Source organism: Pocillopora damicornis, chromosome 11 (assembly GCF_964200805.1).
Source record: "Pocillopora damicornis chromosome 11, jaPocDami1.2, whole genome shotgun sequence".
Taxonomy (NCBI): Eukaryota; Metazoa; Cnidaria; class Anthozoa; order Scleractinia; family Pocilloporidae; genus Pocillopora; species Pocillopora damicornis.
The window spans coordinates 20,719,423-20,746,888 of NC_142680.1; the positions used below are offsets into that span (position 1 = coordinate 20,719,423).

A 27,466-nucleotide genomic window follows, 5' to 3' on the forward strand; every position below is an offset into this window, starting at 1 on the left:
CGCCACCCAGAATGCCTTCAATGAAAATCACCAACGGGTAGCACTCATGATTTTATGTGGAACGAGCAAATGCAATTAGGCAATCTCATTTCAAATTTCGTTCAATTTCCGACTCGAGTTATGACGAACAAGAACGAGGAGCATGTGGTTCACTCGTTAATTTATGTAGGACAAAAAAAAGAGCAAAGAAGACGATCATTTATTCCAAAATCTATGTGTGAGCTGGATTTCAGCTTATTTTCATTTTCTACAGGTGTGCTGATAAATATTCAGTTACGCTGTGTTCTTAATATAACATACATTTTTTCAAAAGAGGTCAAATGATGTGTTAAAGAATTCTTATTTTGATTTGTCGCCTTAAAATTTTCTCTGACTTAAAATACCTGCCAAGTTTTGAATCATTTAATAAGCAAGGAGCGTTTTACATCTTCCCCTCGAAACGTGTGTTTGTGACAACTGCTTCCTCTTTCAATTTCTATAATGTGAACAGGATGTAACACGTAGACGGTAGTTTATAATCAATAATCGATAACATTTTCATAACTTGCTCTTGTCTGCGATCATATGGTCTTGTGTGTTGTTGCCGGCTCACTTTGCTGAAAGACCTATATGAAACCAAGACCCCACGCCTCATACCGGATTGTCTATATTTTACAATGTAAGAAGTTTTTATTTGTTAATACAAACTGGCAATGTTATTGATGGAACACTGCGAGTGGGTGAGACAAAAATCCTCTTGGTCTAATTAATTGTTTCAGAGCTTACCTTAAAACGACGTTTCGTCAGCGATGGAGCGTTGAATTCGTCTTTAAGAACCTGTTAAATTTGTAAAATTTTGCAAGACCGAAGTTATTTGGATGAGTTCTTCAGAAGGTGACTTGTAACACGAACGGTGTCGAGAGGGTACTCTTTTCCTAGTGGTCTCACGACGTAGGAATATTTGATTTTATTCCTCTGAAATTTAGCTCGCGATAATCTAGAAGCAACGCTTCGAGCTGGGGATGGCGAGCGTTAAAAATTTCTCGCTGCCACCAAAATGATGCAAATGACTCACTTTTTGTTTCACGACCATAATGATGTTTTTACCATTGCGTGACATTCTCAGGAAAACCAAAAGTTGATGACGCATTGTGAACTTTCCCGAGGAAATGAGTCATAAATAGTGAATAATACACGGGCGCGCGTAGATGCGAATTTGGTCGATGGAATACAATTCAAGCGCGTGAAAAATTGCCTAATTTTCACGTAGTGCAATGATTGGGTATATTCTAATGGACTTTGGACGTTGTTTTTATGGTACGTGATGGAACGTGAGTTATTAGGTGTGTTCGTTGCGCGTAAAGGAGCCGTAAAAACACGTTTGACTTAAAAATAATACAAAAAATGAAATGCGAAACTTTCATGTCCCGATAAATCTCGACCTTAATCAACGAGGCTCTCGCGAAGACCACAAACCACCACACTTATCAAATGAGCCCAAGATTTCTGGTTAATGTTATTCTTTGTGCACAGCCCCCTGATCCATGACATCATCTATAAGAACATAGGTATGCGTAGCATGGGCGGGTTGAGATGGAACACTTTGTGTACCTAATGTTTTCATTTTTGTAACAGAAAAAGAGCATGACCTTCAAACGGAGGAAAATATCGCGTTACTTCACCATGTCTGAACTCACACCACAGGCAGCCCAAACTCCAGCTGCGAGATGATCATCTTGCGAAATAAGATTCATGGTGATTTTTGCGGATTTTTTCGGATTTTCTTTATCTGGCGGTGGCATACCTGAATATTTTTATGAGTTGTGCCGTAGTTTGACTTTCCCCACAGGCTCGTCAAATTCAAACAAGGAATGAAAGTACTAGGCAATACTACAAACCAATGAATAGTCTAATAGGTTTTTTATGATCCAACTGCTTTTTATTCGCCATGTCTTTCTGCTCATTTCTCATAAGGCGGGAAAAGCAAAGTGGATAGAGAAGCGCAGCGTGCGTAGCCGACCGGTTAAACAGGTTTTTTTACAGTACAAAATAACCAACTGTACACATGTGGTATATACATATATTCGCATTATTTGAACTCTACCTTGTGCAGTTGGATTATAAAACCAAATTATCTCGTTGTACCCCTCACCGACGCGGCACCACAATTTCCTTATAAACTAAACCCAGTTATTCATACGTTGTTGATTACAATGCCTGCCGCTGGTGCGAGGCCAAAAGCAACCAAAATATACTTAATAGACTGCGCTTTGAGTAGAAATCTCCCAAAAACTCAGCATACTTCGTATACACATACCTTAACATTACTAAAATACTTCACGAGCGCATCACATGACTCTCACTTTCATACGATCTGATTAGTTATACTTTATTTTTATTATTTTTATATTTTTTTTATTATTTTACGTTTTTCCAGTCTATCGAGTTCATGTTCCATTCAAAGCCGTTTTCTTCTTGATTAGTGTTCTTTGTTTGAAAGAAATTTGATCATATGAATTAACGTTTAAGCGTTTGACGAAAATGAAATACCGTATGCATAAATCAAATGATCGAACAGCTCGTTAAAAGGAAATGTATAGCAGCGAGAGAGGAGAATTAACAATCGGATCTTGGGAGTTAAGGGGTTTAAGTCTTTTGAAGTGATAGAATTATCACTAGTTCTTCGGATTAGACAGAGATACTCTACTAGATTAAGTCGTTTTGTATATTGCTATTTTATCCGTGAGCCACCCCACAGGTTCCAACGGTCGATCAGCTGAAAAAGGATTCTTTTTGGCCTTGTGAAAAAATGGTATCACAGATGTCTCTCTATTTGCCTCTTACTGCTATTTCATACAAGATGCTCGTCACAGGTTCCGGAAAAAAGAACCAACTCTTTAGCACAACAGACAATTTGCTTACGCACTTTGAATGAGCAAACGATGATGAGGAAGTCTTTATGTGTTTATGGAAGGAAGTTTCAGTCATCGTCGCTCGGCGTGTGTTGTTTAAACGAAATATTATGCCCCTCATCTTTTGGAGGTGGATTACATCAAAGATTTACTTTTTTCTCAGCAGTGCATATGTGAAATGAAATTGACTGCAAACGGTTCTTACAGAGTCCTCTTGATGTCATGAGCTTTTGAACTCAGTGAACGACAGTGGTGTCGAGAAACTAAATCATTTTTGCCCCTGATTTTATGTTAGAAGTCCACAGTCACCATTCAAGTTGTCTCCAACTGATTGACGTTTCGCCTTCCCATTCAAATTTGGTTTCCAGAAGCTGATCATAATTTAAACAACACTTACTCATTTATGCGGCTATCAACGTCACTCTTCCTTAGTAAGGCTGGTTTTTGCCTTAAACTGTGGGATGAAAAAAAAAGCACAATATTTTGTTTTAATTTTACCTCTTAGCGCAAAGTCATTCAAAGATTGAACCTAACAAGTTGAATATACATGTGGTGTAGTTGTGACGCTTAACACTGTTAGGCGACAAACATCCTGCCTCTCCTATTTAACAAAGATAATTTGAAGGAAAAGTCGCTGTAAAAAAAAAACTATTTCATCTTTAGAGGGAACTTCTAGAGTTTATCGATGGAATAACGTGACAGAATTACCCGTTACAAAGAAGTTTACAAAGAGTTATATTTAATGTGACTCTTGTGAAGAAATTGACAGCTCTTGCTCGTCTGAGTAACGAAGGATTGTCCATCGCGCCATAAAATATTAACATTCGTGGATGTTTTGTTCTTATCGCGTTTTGATAAATCATAGCTGAGGCAAAAGTGAGGCTTTAAGAAAAATGCTTCACCATTTTTTTGTACACAAATGACTGTATTTCCAAACATTTCAAACGATTAAACGCGACTGAAAAAGTTTTCATATGGTTATTTTGAAAAAAAAAAAAAGCAGGTGCTCTCAGTGCGGCAGCAAATTCAATGGGAGATGGAACGCAAGTGAACACATTTGAAGTACTTGTATTTTCCTCATCTTTGGCTGGCGAATTTGAAAAATACTCATTGCGTCTGTCAGCAATCATCATTTTCTTTTCCCTGACAGCATTTCTTGGGAATTCTCTGATCTTCGTTGCACTTCACAAGGTGTCTTCCCTCCGTCCGCCGTCCAAACTCTTGTACCGTTGTCTGGCAACAAGTGATCTGTTAGTTGGTCTTGTAAGCCAGCCTCTCACTGCTACTCTTTGGTTGTCGGTTGTTTTCGAAGAGTGGAGACTTTGTCGATTCGCATGGGTAGCAGCCTCCATTTCAGGGTATGGATTATCTCTTATGTCTTTGTTGACAATGGCAGCCATAAGCGTGGACAGACTTCTCGCCCTGTTGTTGGGGCTGAGATATAAAACAAATTGTAACTTTGAAGCGCACATATATCATTGTCGCTACTCTTTGTATTGTAACCTTTGTCGCTACTCTTTGCAACGTGTTAGATTCTCGTATAGCGCCTTGGTTTGGTCGAATTGTCATCTCATGTTGCCTATTAATCTCGATTGCTTCATATGCTAAGATTTTCTGTGCTCTTCGCCGTCATCACGCTCAGGTACAAAGTCATGTTCAACAACAGCCGAGCCAACCAAATGCATTGAACATGGCGCGATACAAAAAGGCAGTGTACAGTGCACTGTGGGTGCAGTTAGTGTTACTTGCTTGTTATGTACCAATGAGTGTAGTGGGAATTTTGATGACTCATATAAAAGGAGATTCATCACATTTAGTCGTCGCTCTTGGAATAGTGAATACCCTGGTTTATTTTAACTCGACTTTAAATCCGTTTCTTTACTGCTGGAAGATTAGTGAAGTAAGAAGAGCAGTTAAGCGGACAATCAGACAAGCACTTTGCTGTCCACGGGGTTAGTTCTTCCATTATACTCTTACCTAGTTGTTTCAAGCAAGTATGTAACGTGACGGCGCTATTAGATAACGCATCCTGTCGGGTATATCATTGAATAGGAAGAAGTAAGAAGCTTAATGAAGTCGCTGCACAAAGCTGATTAGATATTCTCATCATGGATGAACATGGCTCATTTTGTGCATGAAAAAGCAAAAATCATGGAATATACACGTTAACGATATCGTAGGAATTTAAGAATGGTATTTATCTTAACTGAGGGAGGCGTTTGACTACAGCTGGCTTGATACGAAAAAAATTCCTTATCTTATTAACAACCAGTGGCTTCAATCGCGGCTTCTGTGGATAAAGTTTATTTCCAAGTGCACGTATAGCTAAAGGCCAGAGAGTCGTATCACTAACGGCAATACTTGGGACAAGTAAGTTTTATGCGACGGCAGTTATTTTGAATACAACAAATTATGATTTGATCGACATAAAAAATGCCGTCCACGCAAGGTAGGGCAAAAAACGGGAAGCTAGTTTGATTTTACTTACTCGTTTTACAATCTTAGTGGTACGAAAGTACATGTATAGGATAAAATTGATTGTGAAAGGGTAGTGAAGGAGTGACTTTTAAGTTCTTATCTAACGGATGGTGAAATAATTTCAAATTTTTAACCTCACTTCATGGAATAAAGCGTTTGACTTTGACTCAATATTACCGCGTGAACCGTTCAAAGTAAGGCTTGTTAAAGACACGAAATCGTAATTTTGAGCGAAAAAGTCCATAATGCTTATCAATGTGTGATGATACTTCTATAAACTGTAAATAGCTAGTAAGTAAGCGAGTGAGAAACAGTTTAACATTACAGGCTCTTACTGAGAATTCTCTTAAATATTTTGTTGCTTAAAATTCATCATCAAATTACTAATGAGGACAAATTAATGGTAAAATTACAATGTCCTAAGATAATTCTCTTAACCATTGTCGTTTGTTTCTCAAAATTTATTATTAATCATCAATTAATCATAATCATGTTTTGATTAATAGTGTACTCAATGGGTTATATTGATATGAAATTAACTGATAAGTTAGAAGGAAACTTACTATCAATACTGAAAAGTGTTGTAGCAAAATAAATGGTATGCTTCATAAAAAATGTAGGGGCTGGTTATTTACACAATGTCTATTCCAAACCATGGTTTTATGCAAGCAGTGAAAAGCAGGTGTTCTCTATAAGAGGGTAGATAAAACATAATAAATGTCCTTCCTTTATTAGATCTCGACCCTCTAGATACTATTCGCAAAAATTTGTACCAAGATAAGAGGTTCAACTAAATTGAAGATGGCTTAGAACGCAGTTTTGTAAAACAACGACTAAACTTTGTCTAAAGAACTTTCGTGAGGCTAGTAAACATTTCAGACACTTTATTCTTGAAGAAATCCCTTCAATATTGAACAGCTAATATTTTGTTTGATGGCAAAATATTTCGCAAAAGTAGAGAAGACTTATATTTATAGCATTTTTTGGTAGATATAGTCAAAATGGTGCCAATGGACTCACCAACTTGTAAGAAGCTCATTGATAACATTGTTTGAATCAATGAAAACCCGGAAAGATTTTTCGTGCAAATGAAGACATCATCTAGAACACAGGTGATGAGAAAGGATTGTTTTTATTTTGAGGGTGTTTATCATTACCCAACACCAGATTATCGTAACCATTTCACAAAGAAAGCTGCAGAAATAGCAAAGGAGAACTATACAGGCATCTCCTGATGGCGATCGAACTAAGAAACATATCACCAAGGTAGAACTAAATATTGACTCGAGATTTCGTTTTTATCGAAAATCCTGACGTGTGAAATATGAAATCAAGGATTTCTAACCAAACAACAATTTGTGGTGAATGGCATTGATTAAACGTTTTACTTTACTAACATCAAACCTGATTATTGCTGTTTCTCGTAAAGTTCTCTTTTAAGGATCAATCGTTTGTGAAAAACAAACTTTGCAAAATGATCAGAAGAAAATCAGACCTACTCATCAAAAGAAGGGCTTTAAAAAAATGGCTCACCATTTTTTTTTGGACACAAATGACAATATTCCCGAGCATTTCAAACGTGTAAACGCGATTGAAAAAGTTTTCATATGATGATTCATATGATTATTCATATGATTATTAAGTTTCAGTGATCAAAGCAGTTTAAGCGATTTCAAGGCTGGCAGGTGCTCTCTAGACGCAACATTTTATGTTTCAATCACACGTAATCTGAAGGAAAGAACAAAACGACTGCAGAATGATGGCGGAAACAAATCTAAACAAAGATGGAGCACAGACAAACGCATTTGAAGATTTTCGGTGCTCCCTTTTTTTGGCAGGTGGATTACAACCACAATCAATCCATTTCTCAGGTACAGTTTACATTATCCTCTCCATTACAATATTTCTTGGGAATTCTCTTATCCTTGTTGCCCTTCACAAGGAATCTTCCCTTCACTCGCCGTCCAAACTCTTGTATCGTTGTCTGGCAACGACTGACCTGTTGGTTGGTATTTTTAGCCAGCCTATGATGGTTACTTATTGCATGTCCTTGGCTAACGATAACTGGAGTCTTTGTCGATACGCAAGCGACGCCACCTTCACAACAAGCTACACATTTTGCGGAGTGTCTTTATTGACGATGACGGCCATAAGCGTGGACAGGCTTCTAGCCCTGTTGTTGGGGTTGAGATACAGACAAACTGTAACTTTGAAACGCACATATATCATGGTAGCTGCCTTTTGGGTTTTATCAAGTTTAACTGGTTTGTGCTGTATTTTAAATTACCGTATAGCCTTATGGCTCGGTCATATAAGCATATCACTATTTCTGCTAATCTCAATCACCTCGTACACAAAGATTTTTCGTACTCTCAGTCATCATCAGGCTGAAGTACAACATCCTGTCCAACAACAGCTGAGCCAACCAAATGCATTGAACATGGTGAAATACAGAAAAGCAGTGTACAGTGCACTGTTGGTACAGTTTGCATTAGTTGTTTGTTATATACCATATTTTATAATAGAAACTTTGATCAGCCAAAGCAACACAGATTCATTGCACTTAGTCGTCTTCTGGCGGTTGACGATAGGCTTAGTTCAATTTAATTCTACTTTAAATCCGTTTCTTTACTGCTGGTAGAGTAGAGAAGTGAGACAAGCTGTGAAGCTGACAATAAGACAAGCTCTTTGCTGTCCGTGGAGCTAGATCCTTTTCGGGTTTCACTCCTATCTATACTTAATTGCTTCATGATGCTTCTGGACACTGAACGTTTGTCGGATCTTTTAATGCAAAGGAATATATGAGAAACTGGAAAAACATCCTGCCTCGCTTATCATGGAAGACAATTTGCAGGAAAATTTTCCCACGAGAGGCAGTGTTTCTATCCTTCATGGTCCTGTAACATAAAACGTGTGTATCTATAAAAGGAACTTTTAGAGTTTATCGACGTAATAACATATCAGTGAGAGAATTACTCGTTACAAAGAAATTGACAAAGAGTTGTATTTAATGCAACTGTAGGAGGAAATTGGCTTCTCTTGTGACAGAATTGAGTATTGGAATTGTAAATGATTTAATTTTGGAGGAATGTGGGCTTCAATCTTGAAGCGAAATGTTTCCTATATCATAAATCATATCTTGAACAAGCTTGTTCGGTCAAGATGTCTGGTTAATAATAATTATGTTGCAAGATGTTGCGTTGAAATATTGCGTGCGTGTGGCCGGGCCTTAAGAAAAAAGGGTCTGAGTGATCGTGACCGGCCAGGTGCCGTTGATAGGAAATATCTGTCGTTTCAAATACGGGTAACTAGCGGGGAAAAGAAAACGACCGTATATTGAACTGCATGGTGACAACTAATTATATAGGAGGTGTAACATAAAGGAACACCAGGTTTGGAAAGTGGCTTTTCAACCTTCCTGGCTGATGAGTTGCCGGCATCAAGCAGCCATTTCCTTCTCTGCGGTGTACTTTCTCCTCCCATCACAGCATCTCCTGGAAACTCTCTTGTCCTTGTTATAAACAGTTGTCAACTTGAATTTGTTCTGTCATTAGAAAAATATCCACATTGCTTATGAATGTTTGAAAATGTCATTGATAATAACAAACATTGTGTAAGGGGGTGTGTGGATTTAAATAAACACTTTCCTTTCCTTAATTAATTCTTTCCAAAACTTCCAATTTTCCGAGATTAAACGTAAGACTCCATCTTCTCCACTCAGATAAAGGTGAGTTTCTACCCGAGAAGGCGACGTTTAAAATAATTGTGAAATACTGATAGTATCAAAGATGTCTGTCTGTACGTTTGACTCTTAAAGCTCATTTGTTCATATTTTGGTCATGTTTCCTAATGATCTTTCATTGATAGGGAGCTAGTCAAGTGTCCATATCATCTGTATAAAATTATGCATCAAACCACTAAAATGTTAATGAATTCTAATATTAAAAAGAAGCTTAAATCTGAGGGGTTCCGGAAAAAAGCAATCAACTCTTTGGCACAACAGACAATTTGTTTACGCACTTTGAACAAGCAAACGCTGATGAGGAAGTTTCTATGTGTTTACTGAAGGAAGTTTCAGTCATCGTTGCACAGCTTGGGCTGTTTAAGCGAAATATTTCTCGTTGCCAGTTGCCTCAGTACAAGAAAAAGGAAACAATTACAGAACAATGTCGACAACAAACTTCACTAGGAGTGGAACACAGACGAAAACCTTTGTAGAACTGATATGCAACCCATCTTTTGGAGGTGGATTACATGAAATATTTACTTTTTTCTCAGCAGTGCACATTCTCCTCTCCATCACAGCATTCGTTACGAATTCTCTCATCGCTGTTGCCCTTCACAAGGAATCTTCCCTCCACCGACCGTCCAAACTCTTGTACCGTTCTCTGGCAACAACTGACCTGTTGGTTGGTCTTGTTGCCCAGCCTCTCTATGCTACTTATTGGATTTCCTTAGTTCAGGAACACTGGAGCCTTTGTCGATACGCATTTGACGCAGCCTACATCACGGGGTATGCATTGTTTTTAGTGTCTTTGATGACGATGACGGCTATAAGCGTGGACAGACTTCTCGCCCTGTTGTTGGGGCTGAGGTACAAACAAATTGTAACTTTGAAGCGCACATATATCATTGTAGCTACCATCTGGATTTTGGCTCTTGTCTCTTCTTTACGCGCTTTACTTGATGACCGTATAATTCTTTTGCACCGTCTCATAACTATACTACTTTGCCTGGTTATTTCACTTGCATCATACACAAAGATTTTTCGCACTCTCAGATATCATCAGGTTCAGGCAGAGGATCCCGTTCAACAACAGCCGAGCCAACTAAATGTACTGAACATAGCTCAATACAGAAAAGCAGTATATAGTGCACTGTGGGTGCAGTTAGCATTAGTTGTTTGTTTTGCACCATTCTTTATCGTGGTGACCGCGATTGCACATAGTAACAAAACACATTCATCGCACTTGGTCATCCTATGGGGAATAGCCGATGTCTTGGTTTACTTTAACTCGACGTTAAACCCGTTTCTTTACTGCTGGAGGATAAGTGAAGTAAGACAAGCAATGAAGCAGACAATCAGACAAGCACTTTGCTGTCCATGGAGTTAGACCATCTCGAGTTTTACCCGATCGTACTGGCACTTTCAGTTCAAAACTTGTATTTTTTTTCACATCTTAACAACTAAAGGGAAGGCAATGAAAAAGCTAACCATAAATTTGTAAAATTATTTTTAATGCTACCTCACATTATCATGATTAGATCAATTCATAATCTAAGAAAATATATGCGCGCGCATGATCATACTCTCACGTTTGTTATTATAAGAAAGTGTAAGGAACAAAATTGAAGTAAGAACGATTAGTACAAAGTTCTCTTTCAGGTTCACCGTTTGAAATTATATGCTAACGGAGAAAAAGGAATATTGAATGAAAAAAAAAACCATCGAATTTTAAAAATATTAGTTAGAATGGGTCGTTTTATAATCAACTTGTTCCTGGTTATTTTTTAGTTGTCTCCAAGTGATTTTGATTCTATTTTTACCATTTCCGAGCGATTAACAGTCCCAAACTTTCCCCTATATTTCTTTCAAGTCGTTTCATAAAGTTTTATTGATTTCAGAATTGACTAAAATACAGCGAGAATATTTCCAATTGATTATCGGGCCTAGAAATAGCACTATATCTAAATATACTGCTTATTTCTTTACTTAAAAAGTCGAAGTCGAGTTCCTTTAATGTATTGAAAACAGTAATATAGCCGATGTCTTTACGTTTGCCATGGGATATGACTTTAGTGCTAATTTGTGCTTGCGTGTATTACGTGAAGTGAAGAAGGAAAGTTTAGATTCCTAACTATTTCAAATTGAATGCGTAATATAGTTGAAAGAGGGATTTCCGAGAGAGCTTAAAGCTTGGTCTTATTTTATGTTGAGATATCTCAACTTATTTTTAACACAGACGCCTTGTTCCGGCGATGAAGGCAAATTACAGAAGCTTACTTTTACCCTCGCCAGCATGGCCAAGCTTGCGACTTCATTTACACCGCTAAGCAAAGTGTGAAAAAAAGTACGAGAGTATAAACTAGCACAACATGGATCAAGTCTAAAACAACAATGTGTATAAGTCTAGGCCTTAGAAACTTTGAACTTTCCCAAGAAACAGCAAAAAACTACGCATCACTTAGATTCTCAACGTTTATAATAGTAAATCATCCATCTAAAAGCGCATGCGTAATCATTTGACCGCTGTGTTGCCCATTTATCACTGTTTACGTTAGTTGCTTGTTGCGCACCAATCTATAGTAAAACATATCAGTCACACTTAGTCGTTATATGGAGAGTATCAGTTGTCTTACTTTACTTTAACTTGAATGTCCGTTCTTTACTGCTGGAAAATTAGTGAAGTAAGACAAACAGTAAAACAGACAATCAGAGAAGCACTTTGTTGTCCGTAGCGTTACCTCCTCCTCGGTTTGGTTTTGTAAGACTTTCATTAAGTCACGATTGTTATTAGGGAGCGCTCGTCAAAAATATTATTTATTAAGCGGAAGAAATAAGAAGTTCAGTAGAATCGTTGTACGTCTATCTTTTGTCAATAGTCTTTTCAAAGAGTAAACGCTAGTGAGGGAGTTTTGAAGTAAATGTTGCTGATGAAGGTAGAATTGAAGATCTGTGCGGCGAATTTTGATAATTCCTTAGCATACGTCCATTGATTTTGGACCACCACTTATAAATTGTTTTCTTCACTTCAGTATTATGATGTGACCGTTGCAATTAAAGTAGAATTTTGAAAATTGCCCCAAAGCATCACAAAGTTACCTGCCGTTTACACGAGAGCTTTCTTTATACAAAAACACCTTTATTATCTCACTAACAAGACGTAGGAAGAAAGGATATTATATCACAGGGTCACATAGGCTAACTTTTCCCCGTAATTGCTTAGTATTGTTCTCAGTAAAGGGAGAATATTTCTATTTAAAAATCGGCCCTTAAATGACATCTTATCTTAATATACTGTTTATTTTATCATTTAAAAAAGGTATTATTAATCTATTTGTTTGTCAAAGAAATTAACTTTTAGTGCTAATTTGTACTTAAATTTAAATTCACTGATTCAGATTAGAAACTTGTCGCAGCACACCCAAACGCGCTAGTGGTTCGATCGGCTGCAGTCGCTATTCGGAGGAATTAACATTTCCAGGATAAAACTCCTGCTCTGTATTAAAGAATTGAATGAGTTGTTTGTTTGTCTATCAGCAATTTTCCCGTCCGAAAATAAAACAATGGATCTAAAGTTAATATCTAAATATATATATAAATCCATTTTCGAAAACGTTGATATTTGAAAAAATATATTAAATAGTCTGTGTATATATTTTCTTTTCTCATCACAAAGTGTCTCTTTTTGATGAGCAAAGAAAATATATATTTGTTTGATATATATTTTCAGATTTGAAAGGTTTTCAAAAACAGGTATTTACATATATTTATAGAGCCGAAGGAAACGCAGTCATGTAAACGAGGCCTAAAACAAGGTCGAATCTGTCTTGACAAGCAGGTGTCTTCCTAACAACTTATTTCTTTCTCAGTGTGCGATAAAAAGCACGAGGCAGTTTTAGTGAGTTTGAAATATGGGTCAGGGTTGGTAAAGACGAAGCCCCTCCTAGAGCAATTGTAACTTTTTTATCGACTGCTGATAAACCTTGAGCGCCCATCCCTTCATTTTCCATCTCGATTAATAAATTATCTTGTAACTAATTGTCATCACTAAAGGAGAGTCATCAACTGTTTAAGAGAATCGCTGGAACAAAAATTGAATAACTTTCCTTTTACAGTTGCAGAAAATGGTTTGCTGGTGTGACAACTTGATTTTGTTACTATTTTGTTTTTAGTTCTAGTAGGATACGAAACGGAGAGAAAAAAGGCTTCAAAGCGCAATTAGATACACAGTTAATTTCAAATATTTTGAAACAAGTTTGTATGTGTGGCCGCATACATTAATTTTGAATAGTTGTGTAGTCTACGTAGTACATTCGGTTATTGTCACGAATTTAATTTTTCTCTTACAACAATTGACATCGCCAGCTTGAGCTTTTGCATTTTTAGCTCTCCGTAGCTGATAATTCAAGTCTTAACTTCGCACGAAAGATATGGACCCTTGATTAGCATCCTATTATAATGGAATTTGATACTGATAAAGAGTGACTCTTTACCGCATTGTAAAAAAAACTGAAATAACAGATGTTTCTATATTTGCCTTTAGTTGCTATTTCATAACTGAGGAACCCAAAGGTTCCCGAGGAAAAAAATATTTTTTTGACCCAATGGAGAATTTCCAGTTGCATTTTAAATGAGTAAGTCTTTATGCGACTGTTAGGTAGAAAGTTAGGCTTCAGTAGTCATTGCTGCCATTTTTCGTTGCAAGAACAGAAACCCACAAGAAAAGGGAAAAGCCGACGACAGAATTATGTTGATATCAAATTTCAGTAGCGGCAGAAGTCACACGAAATCATATGAAGAACTGATATGCTCTCCCTCTTTGATGGGTGGGCATCAACAACTATCAATTTGTTTCTTGGCAGTTTACATTCTCCTCTCCATCACAGCATTTGCTGGGAATTCTCTCATCCTTGTTGCCCTTTATAAAGAATCTTCCCTACATCCGCCGTCCAAACTCCTGTATCGTTGTCTGGCAACCACTGATCTGTTGGTTGGTCTTGTTGCCCAGCCTCTCTATGCTACATATTGGATGTCCGTGTTTCAAGAACATTGGAGCCGTTGTCGATACGCCAGGGATGCAGGCTACGTCACAAGCTATGTATTGATTTTAGTGTCTTTGATGACGATGACGGCCATAAGCGTGGACAGACTTCTCGCCCTGTTGTTGGGGCTGAGATACAAACAAATTGTAACTTTGAAGCGCACGTATATCATTGTAACTACCTTTTGGGTTTTTAACATTGTCGCCTCTTTATGTGGAATTTTTTATCCTAGTATAATCTATTTGTACAGCTCCCTAGTTTCACCATTTTGCCTGGTAATATCCTTCGCATCGTACACAAAGATTTTTTGCACTCTCAGAAATCATCAAGCACAAGTACGAGATCAACAGCAGTCGAGCCAAACAAATGCACTGAACATGGCACGATTCAGAAAGGCAGTGGACAGTGCACTGTGGGTGCAGTTAGCATTAGTTGTTTGTTATGCGCCAATGTATACAGTGGAAATTGTGGTCACTCGCACTAACAAATATTCATTACTCTTAGTCGTCTTACGGAAAGTAGCAATTATTTTACTTTACTTTAATTCGACTTTAAACCCGTTCCTTTACTGCTGGAAGATTAGTGCAGTGAGACAAGCAGTGAAGCGGACACTGAAAGAAGCTCTTTGCTAAAATAGGTCTTTCTTGAGTTGTTCATCAGACTTTCAAAGCAGGCTTATAAAGTCACGATTATTATTAGAGAGCAGTCGTTAAATAAGTTATTGGATAAAAAACCAAATAAGTGGCTCAACGAAACAGTTGCGCAAGCTGTTATCGATAGTCTTTATATCTCCGTGAACAATTTAACGACGGACTAAGTAGCCCCAGCTATGTGTAAAATAAGGTTTCTTGTCGCTCTGCTAAAAGATAAGATGTCATAACGCAAGAAAATATAAGCAAACATTTTACTGTCGAGTTTTCTACTCTTAGCAATAAGAAGGCATCAGATAAAACTTCAAAGAGTAGTTTGAGAGATGTGTTTGAGGCCGGTGTTGTGTGTTACGATAAAACTATTTCAACTAGTATTCCTATAATTAAAAGAAAGCGCTTGACGTTGATGTTGACGCTAAGTTTCCATAAGAGACGGTCCAGCTTCAGTCTTGAATTTGCTTTGTTATCAGAAAAATATCCGTAAAGCTCATGAGAAGAAGTCTTTGTTACTTGTATATTTAAATGAAAGTTACGAAAGTAAACGGAATAAAATTGACCATCTCTGTTTGTTACAGAACATTTTTACAGATCTATTGATGTTCTGAAATTATATTGGCAACAGCGAAAAACAAGTTTCGCATCATTTGCATAGAGGTCACCATATGTCCAGTTTGTTGCTTATGTATCTTTAGGTTGTCTCTGAGTTTCACGGATTTTATTTCCTCCATTTCTAAGTGATTAACCGCTGTCCCTAAGTTCCACAATTTTTTTTTTTATTGAGTCGTTTTCAAGGCTTTGTATAAGCTCAGACTTTGCTTCAATATCATATCATCTAATTATCGCCCTAAAAACGACAAGTTTATTTCACCCATTAAAGAAGTGACAAAATGGATCTTTTAAGACTTAGGAGGCCCATATCGTATTGTATAACAAAAAATATAGCCCATGTCTTTGTGTTTGTCAAGGGAATTCACTTTCAGTGCTAATTTGAAATTAAACTGAAACTTTATTTATTGAAATCAACAGCTGGTTGCGACGAACATGTTCTTGTTTAATTATCAAGGTACTGAATTATCATAGAGGATCAGAAAGAAAATTCCCAGGGAAAGAACTCTTGTTAAGGGAGGGATTGACGCATCTTCAGTGATTAAGTTTTCGTCTGATTTTTCTGTCAGCTAATCCTCCGTTGGTAAATGAAATGACTGATTTGAAGCCGGAATAAAATATTGAATCTATAGAGAGTAATTATTTTGCAAAAACGAAATTTTTTCCAACCTAAAACGAGGCGGCGTGTTTGTGGTGGCTAACTAATTTTTCCTAATCTTTGACAGGGTATTTTTAACAGTTGTTTCGTGTGTCACTGTGCGGTCATTAAATATACGATGCACGCAGGAAGTTTGGAGAGCTTGAAAGATAGGCGGAAGTTACTTAACACGCAACCAAGAGTGATTGTAGGTTCATAAATAATAAATGTTGTTTATGTAGGTTTAACAAGGTGTAGTTTTTAACTCGACTTCGTCACGGGAATTATTCAATAATAATATTATTCACTTCATCTTCGGCAAATAATTGTTAAATATTTTTATCGAGTGTTGATAGTTTTTAAGTATCCCTTCCTTCATTTTCCTTCTCGATCAATAAGTTATCATGTTCACTTTAGCACAGTCATATAACTCTGGTTATCGGAGGAGAATTGCCAATCGCTCAGGGGAATTACGACATGAAGAATTCAGTCACTGCTGTATACATGAAAGCGTTGGCAGAGAAAAATTTGGGCGAACTTTCTTATATAATTTTTGCCGGACAATCATTTTAAAATTTTTGGCGAAAGGAGGAGAACAAATAGAGAACGTAAAAGAAACAGCGAAAAATTGTTTCAGAAAGTAATTTCCTGCTTTTCTTCTGCTTTGTTTCTCGTTTTGTCGGTACCCGATGGAACTCTGGGATTAAAAGATACCGAGCGCGTAGGGCCATCATGGCTGGTGCAAAACAATGGTTTCTCCGCCTCCTCTATTTTCAGTTAGCGCCCATTTTTCTTATCTTGTTGACCAAAGGGGATGAAGAAAGGAAATGACATCATAGGGCGAGATAGGAAAAATAAACAAAACAGTTTCTGTTAAAAAAAAAATCATCATAACTTTCCTAACGAAAGTGAAAAAGCTGGTAGAGAACGAGTTTTAAAAATCGATGGCGCGCGGCCTAACATCTTGGTACGGTTTTGTTTTTAATATCAGTCCGGGGACGAAAAACGGAAAGAAAAAGCCTGTCATTACAAATTGATTCAAACATTTAAAAATACGTTTACATCTGTGGCCAAAATTTAAATTTGAATCGTTTGATGCATTCACAGATTGTCTCAAATCGCACTTTTCTAAGACGAAAAAAAATTGCGCCAGCTTGAAATTTTTATTTCCAATTTTTCATGGTTACTAATGATACAAGTCTGAACTTCACACGAATAATATGGACACCAGGTTACCACCCTATCAGTGAAAGTTGATCTAAATAAAAGGAGATTGTCCGTCGTTCTTTTAAAAGAATAATACCACAGATGTCTCCATTTTCTACTTGTTGCCATTTCATACCTGAGGCATTTCAAAGGTTCAATTTTTGGACACAACAGACAACTTTCTGACGTATTTTGAACGAGTAAACACTGATGAAGAATTCTCAGTGTGTATAAATATCATTAATTGAAGTATGCAGGGAAGATTCCTAAAATACAAGATGTCATAATCGAAGAAAAGATATGCAAACATTTTACTTTCATGTTTTCTCCTCTTAGTAATATGAAGGCATCAGATAAACCTTGAAAGAGTATTTTAAGAGATGTGTTTAAGGCCGATGTTGTGTGTTACGATAAAACGATTTCAACTACTTTTTTTATTTCCTATAATTAAAAGGAAACGCTTGACGTTGATGTTGACGCCATATTTCCAAAAGAGACGGTCCAATTTGTTTGTTTTGTGATCAGAAAATTATCCGTAAAGCTTATGCGAAGAAGTTTTTGCTACTTGTATATTTACCTGAAGGTTACAAAAGTATACGGAATAAAATTGACCATCTCTGTTTATTACAAAATTTTTTTACAGATCGATCGATATTCTGAAATTATATTGGCAACGGCGAAAAACAAGTTTCGCATCATTTGTACAGAGATCACCATATGTCCAGTTTGTCGCTAGTGTATCTTTAAGTTGTCTGTTAGTTTTACGGAATTTATTTCCCCCATTTCCGAGCGATTAACTGCTGTCCCTAAGTTCCACAATTTTTTTTTTGAGTCGTTTTCAAAGCTTTTGTATGAGCTCAGAGTTTGCTTCAATATTATACCATCTAATTATCGCCCTAATAACGACATGTTTATTTCACCCGTTAATGTAGATGAAATAGATCTTTTAAGACTGAGGAGTCCCATATCGTATTGTAAAACAAAAAAAATATAGCCCATGTATTTGTGTTTGTCAAGGGAATTCACTTTCAATGCTAATTTGAAATTAACTGAAAGGTTACTTACTGAAATCAACAGCTGGTTGCGACGAACATGTTCTTGTTTAATTATCAAGGTACTGAATTATCATAGAGGATCAGAAAGAAAATTCCCTGGGAAAGAACTCTTGTTAAAGGAAGGATTGACGCATCTTATAGTGATTAAGTCTTTCGTCTGATTTTTTTGTCAGCTGATCCTCCGTTGGTAAATAAAATGACTGATTTGAAGCCGGAATAAAATGTTGAATTTATAGAGAGTAAATATTCTGCAAAAACGAAATTTTTCCAACTTAAAACGAGGCAGCGAATCTGTGGTGGTTAACTAATTTTTCCTAATCTTTGACAGGGTATTTTTAAAAATTGCTTCGCGCGTCAGTGAGCGGTCATTAATATACGATGCACACAGGAAGTTTGGGAAGAGCTGGAAAGATACGCTGGAGTAGCTTAACATGCAACCAAGAGTGATCGTAGGTTTATAAATAATAAATGCTGTTTATGTAGGTTTAACAAGGTGTAATTTTTAACTCGACTTCGTCACGGGAATTATTCAACAATAATATTATTCACTTCATCTTCGGCAAATAGCTGTGAAATATTTTTATCGAATGTTGATAGTTTTAAGTATGTATTCCTTCATTTTCTTTCTCGATCAATAGATTATCATGTTCAATTTAGCATAATCATATAACTCTGGTTATCGGAGGAGAATGGCAAATCGCTCAGGGGAATTTTCCACTTTCACTGCTTATTTCACTCGCTTCGTATACGAAGATTTTTTGTACTCTAAGACATCATCAGGTTCAAGTACAAGATCACGTTAAACAACAGCCGAGGCAACCAAATACACTGCACATGACACGATACAGAAAGGCAGTGCACAGTGCACTGTGGGTACAGTTAGCATTAGTTGTTTGTTATACACCATTCTTTATTGTAGGAATTGTAGTCACTTATGGTAAAACATATTCCTCACATTTAAGCGTCGCATTTGCAATGGCAACTATCTTAGTTTACTTTAACTCGACGTTAAACCCGTTTCTTTACTGCTGGAAGATTAGTGAAGTGAGACGAGCAATGAGGCTGACAATCCGACAAGCACTTTGCTGTCCATGGAGTTAAACCATCCTCGAGTTATACATGATCATATGAGTACTTTTAGTGCAAAGCTGACCGATAGAAAACGCTTGTCGCTTAAATTTTTGCTCGAGGTCTGTCGATAGTATTTTTTGCTGGTCACTTAAAACAAATAAATGGAAGGCAATGGAGACACGAACCTAAGCTTCTAAAGAGCATTTTACATGCTACCGAACTTTATTTTGAATGCATAAATTATTCATCGAAGGAAAAATATACGTGCAAAAGAGAATATAGTCTCTTACAATCTCTTGACGTAAATAATACTCTCATGAATGTTATTATGAGAAAGCGAAAGAGACAAAATTGCCTCTTACAGTTTTTATTAAGGACTGGCTAGAATGCGGTTTCAGATGGTTGCTGCTCTGGTGCCGATCGATCCTTCATTGACATTTAAACATTTTCACGGATTATCTTGGATATTCTGAATTAATTAGCAATAAATTTTACAATGTACAAGTTAACAAGCTTTAAATAACTTATATTGAGTTGATCTAGTTCTAAATTTGTTCAATTTCTCGCTAAATAATGGCTCTTCCTTCTCGAACGCACGTGTACGCTTGTTAAAATCCTACTTGTCAGTAAAAATCGAAACAGGGCTCTTGTTTTGCATTCTTGGAGTCCTGGTAATTCGAGTTTTTATTGAACGAATCGGTTGACAATGTTGCATATGTGATGAAAGTTTTAAAAGAAATCTGCCGCAAAATTTTCCACTGAACAGTTTAGTCGACCAAAACGACTCAGTGCAGAGGTAGGTAACGAATAATATTGTCTATTGAAGCTAAAGCTTGTTCTAAAGCTGCTAATTAAGAGACAGACCACGTGGGTTTTTCTAAGTGAGCGAAATGCTGAGCATTTAGTTCGATTTAAAGACTGCATTTAGCGAAACATCAACAGATGTTTCAAAACCGTTTACTTCAAAAACCTGAAAAGCTAAAATAAGTCCGCATTGAATACCGTCAAACGAATTAATTCTTTGTAAACAATATCAGAGCATTGGATAAAACTTAAAAAGTGGTTTAAGAGTGGTCGTCTGTAAAAATCGAGCAGAGGTGTTGAAAATAAAAAAAATTGAAATTTTTTCAAATTTTGCAAGAACATAGGTATAAATGGCCTTAGTTATGGAAAAATATAAAAAATGCCGAAAAAAATTATGTTGGGAGAACGGTGACATTTTGTGTTTTGGGGGTTCATAACCGTGTTTTCCCGGTGAAATAGTACACCTAAAGATAACGGCCGAAAAAAACTTATTTCGCCAGCAATTCGGAAACCTCATAACAATTCTAAAACAAGAGATGTTTTTTAAAGGTTGTGAAGTATTTTTTCCAAGATTCCTTGAAAAGCGATTTTTTTTACGAATTTTCTAATTCAGGTAAAATTTTATTCATCAAACATAGCTCAACTTTGGCGACTAAAATCGGCCATTGTCACATGGCTCCATAGACTGACCATGAGACAATAACCATTCTCAAGAATAAGGCTTCTTCTTTTAGAAACTGCAATAAAGTTTTTGGGCTACTCAAACCACTAATTTTTAGAGCGATTTATATAAGCGTATTTGAGCTCAAGAGGCGCCTTACGTGACCAACATGACTTGCACGTCACATCAAGAAAAACAATACCAAAACACTCGAATTCCCTCTTATATCATATAAAAACTTCGAAAAAGGTCTCCTTCATGTTAAATATACATATAATTTTCTCCTGAAGCCAAAAATTCATAGCAATCTGAGCAATCTTCGATAGTCTAGTATATGCAAATTACTAGTTCATGTTATTACAACGGTCATATACGCAACTAATACTGCAACCCAACGATAACAAACGCTTTTTTAGCATCAAAAGGAATTGTCCAGGCTATAATTACACAAAATTTTACCTTTAGAAGTGGTTTCCATGCCTAGAGTATGCACTTTAACCCGCTCCACCGTTTTCAAGACTTATCCATGCTACCATTTCTCGCCACCACAGCGCGATCGATGGTATGTGATTGCGTTACACACGGGAAGCCCATTAGTGAAAATAATAAAGAAGATGACCAACGTTTTTAACAGAACAAGGTTGGTCTTTATAAAATCCTTTCGATCTAAAACATGTGTATGTAAACGTGAGGTTTTCACTGTCAATTTTTTTTATAACAAAGCTACAAAGGGACAATGTCATATCGTAGCTGTGTATGACGCATATGCAGCTATTGTACTTATTTCTCTCAAGGCAGTTGGAATAATGTTGGTGTCCCTCTATTTCAGGAGTCATTACTTTCTGAATACGAAGACTATGGTCACTTCCAGCTGGAAAGTTCCTATTTTTCTTTGCACGTACACGACTTTATCAGTTCATTGATCAGACCAACGTATGGCGCTTTTCGTGTAGCAGGAAGGGAATCAATTTCCATTTGGAAATATGTGCATATATCTTGAAGGAAAGAAATAATGAAACGAGTAAGCTTGTTCGTGGCATACAGTTGACAGAGGTTGTATGTGTCATACAAAATGGGATGACTAAGCTGGCACTCTTGAATTATCTTGTCATGAGCTGAGGAGTATGCCATTTCTTCATCAATGGCTGGTACATCGATCTCTGCTACCGATTCCGCCTGTTTGATCTTTGCTGCTGACCTTGAGAAGTACGACTTTATCTGCTGTGGTGATAAAAACTCGCCAGCAGCAAATCGACGCTCTCCGTTTTCATTTTTAGCGCACATTGAGTATCTTTGCTTTTATCAATGAGGGTAGTTTTCTCTTCTACTATCCTGATGCTATCTCTTATCAAGGTGGCGGTCAGGATGGAATTCTGATGTATACTCACGTGACCCCCACCGGAACTGAAGTGTAGATGTTAAAACATAAAGCTTTTGAGACTGTTGCAGAGTCATGCCTCGATCACCTTTCCGAGAAGACTTCCCATGTGGAGCCCAATCCGATGGATAGGAGCATTCTTTTTTTTTATTGCACAACCATCTAGTCCCGAAGTCGTCGCTATGTCTGGGACAAATTGAAAGTTGACAAATTGAAAGTTCTTTGTGGCTTTCCTCGACTTCAAATACACGCTATGCAGAATGAAAAGAGACTGGGAGCGATCAACTTGAAAACGAGGCTAGTTGGGCCTGGTAAATAAAAATGGCCGCCTGATGTGAAGGGCGCCAGTTTTTGAAAATGCCACAAAATTGTTGTGTTCCAAACTGTACCAAAAAGAATTACAGAACCGAAAACGGGGAGAAAATTTCTTACTTGAAGTTTCCAGACGACGTTATCGTCAAAAAACGTTGGCTCCATGCCATTCGTCGAGACGAAGGAAAAGCGTTTAGAGTCAACCAAAACACGAAGATCTGTTCTCGTCATTTTAAGCCCGAGGACTTGGTTAAGGCTATTGGAGGTCAGCGTGTTTATGTAAAGGCAGGGGTAATTCCATCTCGATTTTCGTGGTCCAAAGGTTCTCCGAAAAAGCGAGCACCTCCTAAATGTCGCAATCTTTCGTCTACAACAGAGTGTTCAAACAAGGAGTTGCAATCATCTCAAAGTCAAACAACTGCAGATGCAGCTGAAGCAACTTCTGAAACCTGTACTTCATCAGCAGCTTTTAGTTATCATGATGTGGAAAACAGCTTAAGTTCGTGTGAAGATCAAACAGAAGAAGTTAAAAAACTTGAAGGAATTCGAGGTTTTGAACTTGAAAATGCGAAGTTAAAGGCTGAAATAGAGGTATTAAAACGCCAGAGGAGCCTTAAAGATTCTCGCCTTTTTCAGATACGCAATTTTACTACCGACGAGGACATTGCCTTTTATACGGGATTTCCTAATTTAGCAACATTTAGTGTTGTGTTTGAATTTTTAAATACTGGATCGAAAGGGGAAAACATTAAGTACTGTTCATCAAAAGAAAGAACTGTCCAAAAGGAGTTTTACGATAGTGGAAACGAGGAACCAGAGGGATGTACTAGCATAGGTAGACGAAGAAGCTTAGAACCCAGAGAGGAGTTCTTCCTTGTTCTTTGCAGACTGAGAAGGGGATTTGCAGAAAAACATCTAGCTCACTTGTTTGGTATTTCGCAGTCGACAGTAAGCAGAATATTCCTTTCTTTCTTCATTCTTTTCTTGAACGGCTAAAGGAAAATTTCGAACGGTTGAAGTCGAACGGCTGAACGGCTTCAGAAAAGTTTCGAACGGTTGAAGTCGAACGGCTGAACGGCTGAAGGAAAATTTCGACCGGCTGAACGGCAGAAGTTTTCAACGGATAAGGTCAAAGTAAACAGTTGAACGGCCGATCAAAAACATTCGAACGAAATGACAGTAATTAAGATAAACGCGACACGCGCCGCTTAGATCTGAAAACTGATAGAAAACCTAGAATAAATCTAATCCTGTTTTGAAAATAATAAGTCTTTTGAGAGTAAAGCAAATTCGTCTTCGCGGGGGAGAAACAAAAGCCGGTAATAGTCTGCGTTCTCTTTTAAAATAATTGTCATGCAACCATTTCCAGAATTCGTAATGTAACGCCATTAATTGACTTTGTAAACATCTCGTTTCCGAACACAGGCGACGCTTTCCCCACCATGTATCTTCGGAACTAACAGGCACAATTTATAGTGACAATTTTTACGATGAGCCGAGTAATTTTCGCTACCTTGAGTGCAAGCAATTATTTTAAGTTAACAAAGAAGCGGGTGCCATTATTTTTGTCCGCTGCGTTGATGTGAGTGTGTACAATAAAAGCGAATCAGCGAGGCATGCGAGGCAGACGTGCGAGGCATGAACAAAACATAGTCTTGGACTATAATAATTATATCGCATTTGAAGTTACCGGTAAGGGAAATTATAAGAATCAATGCGCTGCTTATGACGGCTCAATTACAGTGTGAAAAAGTTCGCTCGATTCGAAACTCTCTGCCGTTTGACGCATTCATGGGATATTAACTCACTGAATTCAGTCTGTGCGGCGTGGCGCGGCACGGTAAAGCAACTCGAATGCGAAGTTTTTAAATCTTGCGATGCAATGCAAAAGAAAATCTCAACGTAAAATAGATTACATGTTTCTTATCGATTCTAGAACAAAGCCGCAAATTTTTCACTTTGCATAATCACTGTTAATTTTCGGTTCAGTGATTCTCATGGAAAATGCGTTGCCCTGGTAACTGCCAGATAACTCGGCTTATATCACAATCGCAAAATGGAGGAATCATCAAGAGTCGAGATGGATTGTAATCAAACGGAAAACAAGGAAAGTATCATCGCCAACGTGCAAAAATTCATGCAAGATGGGTGCGGATGTCGTCGAGGATTGAAAAGTAGTCGGTGTTCTGATCAACTTACAGAGGAAACCGTTCTAGATAATCTATACAACTGCCTGGAACTGTCTCACGTGGAGCTGGACTTGGTTGTCTTAGCAAACATTCAAGCTTTTACGGCGATTGAAGCAATCGGGGAAAAAAGAAAAAGAAGTCCACCTTACAGCTTGCTTTATCGGTCTCAGCCCATCTGCAAGGAGATGTTTCTGAACCTCTACGGCATCAGCAAAAAACACAACTTTTTTGAAATGTATAGATCCAGCCGTTCGAACGGCTCCCAATTTTTTTTGAACGGATAGCTCAAGCCGTTCGAACGGCTCCCAATTTTTTTGGAACGGATAGCTCCAGCCTTTCGAACGGCTCCCATTTTTTTTTGAACGGATAGCTCAAGGCGTTCGAACGGCTCCCAATCTATTTGGAACGGATAGCTCCAGCCGTTCGAACGGCTCCTAGTTGTTCTTGAACGGATAGTTCAAGGCGTTCGAACGGCATCCCATCCCGCTCGAACGGCTGATGAACGGCTAACGAACGGCTATCCGTTTCAAAACGGCAAACCGTAAGGAACGTTTTCGCGTGAGAGGTCACAAATTACATGTATTTAAAATTTGGTCAAGTATCTATATGGCCTAATAGGGAGGTTATAAGAGCTACAATGCCTGACAGCTTTAAAGAGAAATACTCTTGCACCCGTGTAATAATCGATTGTACAGAAATTAGATGCCAAATGCCTTCCAGCCTTCTGTTGAATTCCAAATTGTTCAGCTCCTATAAGAACCATGTAACTCTAAAAGGCTTAGTTGGAATTGCTCCCAGTGGAGCTATAACTTTTATCAGTCAGCTATATAGTGGAAGCATTTCCGATCGCGAAGTTGTTGAACGAAGTGGTTTCCTGAAGTTAGAATTTGACGATGGTGACACCGTGATGGCCGATAAAGGTTTTACAATTGAAGACCTACTCCCACTAGGTGTAACCCTAAACATTCCCCCCTTTTAAGGGTCTAATAGCCAAATGACAGCAGAAGATGTTATCAAGACTCAAGAAATTGCTTCTGTTAGAGTACACGTTGAACGGGCCATCAATAAAATCAAGAATTTTCACTTATGGGATAGTGTTGTACCCCTCAGTTTGTTTGGGGTAGTAAACCAAATGTGGAGTGTCTGTGCCTTTTTCTGTAACATTCAGGACCCTCCTATTTCCACTTAACACTGAGTTAGGCAGAGCTCTGAGGCACACTACAGAATTTCAGTCAATTTAATAAATGTATAGTGTAGTATAATCTTTATTTAGTAGTAGTATAATCTTTATTTAAGCACGAAACAATTCATCAGCAATTACATTAACTAAAACTATTTAAAAATTAAAACTCTAACTAATATTTAAAAGCTGTTTTCCGTGAATGCCGTGCGTTATAGAGTGGCATTGATCTTGCGTTTAAATAACCCCAGAGACTCTGTGTTCCTTATATCACATGGAAGACTATTCCATAATGTGGCTCCACTATAGCTAAAGCTTTTTCGATAATAGTTAGTGCGAGGTAGAGGAACATTGAATTTATTTTCAGAGTCCCTGAGGTCATAAGCAGAGTTACGCCATTTAAACTTAGAATTAAGATATTCAGGAGCTAGCCCGTGCAGACATTTGAAAACCATGGTAACTCTATGAATTTCCTGCTGGCTTGTCAGATTTTTCCAACTTAAAAATTCAAGTAGCTTAGTTGCATCGGCATCATAGCTGGAAAATGTCAAAACACGGGCTGCTCTAATCTGTAATTTCTGCAGCTTATCTCGTAGCGTTATCCCACAGCTACCCCAGACAATGTCACAGTAATCAAAGTGAGGTTTTACTAAAGCTTGGTAAAGCAGATGTAAGGTCGATGCTGGGATCAGATGCCTGACTCGCTTTAGGCACCCGATACCAGAGGCAATCTTTTTTGTCAATTTTTCGATGTGACTATGCCAATCGAGCCTATCGTCTATAATCACACCAAGCGATTTTGTAGAAGTAACCTGACTCACCTGAGTGCTGTTCATTCTAATTGTTGGTGAAGCTGTGAGAGTACCCAGTCTCTGCCTTGACCCTATTAGCATGAATTCGGTTTTTGTCATATTCAGTGTGAGTTTATTCGCTTGTAGCCAGTTGAAAACGTTTGTTAAGTCCTCATTCAGACAAAGCTGTATACTCTCAAGATCACCGCCCGCATATGTAAGGTGTGTGTCGTCAGCATACATCCTCGGCTCACAATTTGATAAACAATTTGGAAGATCGTTGATATATAATAAAAACAATAGTGGACCGAGGATGGTCCCCTGGGGGACGCCGCAAGTTAATGAGCAGCTGCCGGACAGCGACCCGTTCACAGAACATTTCTGTGTACGGTTTTCCAAGTATGACTGAAACCATTTGAAAGATTTGCCATGTATGCCATAATAGTTTAATTTCGATAGGAGGATCTGATGATCAACAGTGTCAAAAGCTTTTTTCAAATCTAGAAAAATGACTCCATTGATTTTCCCGTTGTCAATATTATATGCCCAAGAATCTGTCGCTTCCAACAATGCTGTTACAGTTGAATGAGTAGCACGAAACCCTGATTGATTTTGATATAGAATATCATGTTCTTCCAGATAGGCATACAATTGATCGTAAACTATCCTTTCAAACACTTTCGCCACTATTGGAATCACCGATATTGGGCGGTAATTGTTGACATCATCGCGGTTACCCTGTTTAAAGAGAGGTGTAACCCTTGCATATTTCCAATCATCTGGGAACTTCC

At 37.7% G+C, this 27,466-nt stretch overlaps 3 protein-coding genes and 2 pseudogenes across 3 annotated transcripts; all 5 read left to right on the top strand.

Annotated features, from left to right (window-relative positions):
* Positions 1-3,905: 3,905 nt before the first annotated feature.
* LOC149038134 (adenosine receptor A3-like) lies at positions 3,906-5,688 on the top strand (annotated as a pseudogene).
* A 1,440-nt stretch (positions 5,689-7,128) lies between these two features.
* LOC149038135 (melanocyte-stimulating hormone receptor-like) lies at positions 7,129-9,187 on the top strand (annotated as a pseudogene).
* Positions 9,188-9,356: 169 nt separating this feature from the next.
* LOC113672701 (melanocyte-stimulating hormone receptor) lies at positions 9,357-10,655 on the top strand. Its single transcript, XM_089187157.1, has one exon. The coding sequence runs from the start codon at positions 9,536-9,538 to the stop codon at positions 10,481-10,483; it is 948 nt and encodes a 315-aa protein (XP_089043283.1). The 5' UTR covers positions 9,357-9,535; the 3' UTR covers positions 10,484-10,655.
* A 2,077-nt stretch (positions 10,656-12,732) lies between these two features.
* Positions 12,733-14,767, top strand: LOC149038136 (melanocortin receptor 5-like). The gene has a single exon (XM_089187167.1). The coding sequence runs from the start codon at positions 13,841-13,843 to the stop codon at positions 14,765-14,767; it is 927 nt and encodes a 308-aa protein (XP_089043293.1). The 5' UTR covers positions 12,733-13,840.
* A 7,760-nt stretch (positions 14,768-22,527) lies between these two features.
* On the top strand, positions 22,528-25,780 carry LOC149038137 (uncharacterized). The gene is made up of 2 exons (XM_089186484.1): positions 22,528-23,489; positions 25,275-25,780. Exons 1-2 carry the CDS (start codon positions 22,561-22,563, stop codon positions 25,681-25,683), a joined length of 1,338 nt encoding a protein of 445 aa, XP_089042610.1. The 5' UTR covers positions 22,528-22,560; the 3' UTR covers positions 25,684-25,780.
* Positions 25,781-27,466: the final 1,686 nt, after the last annotated feature.

Excerpts from the sequence above, each read along its gene's own strand:
- LOC113672701 (XM_089187157.1), top strand. The coding sequence starts at position 9,536 with ATGTCGACAACAAACTTCACTAGGAGTGGAACACAGACGAAAACCTTT.
- LOC149038136 (XM_089187167.1), top strand. The coding sequence starts at position 13,841 with ATGTTGATATCAAATTTCAGTAGCGGCAGAAGTCACACGAAATCATAT.
- LOC149038137 (XM_089186484.1), top strand. The coding sequence starts at position 22,561 with ATGCCACAAAATTGTTGTGTTCCAAACTGTACCAAAAAGAATTACAGA. Across the intron at positions 23,490-25,274 it reads AGAATATTCCTTTCTTTCTT|AAATTACATGTATTTAAAAT; the intron begins CATTCTTTTCTT and ends GTGAGAGGTCAC.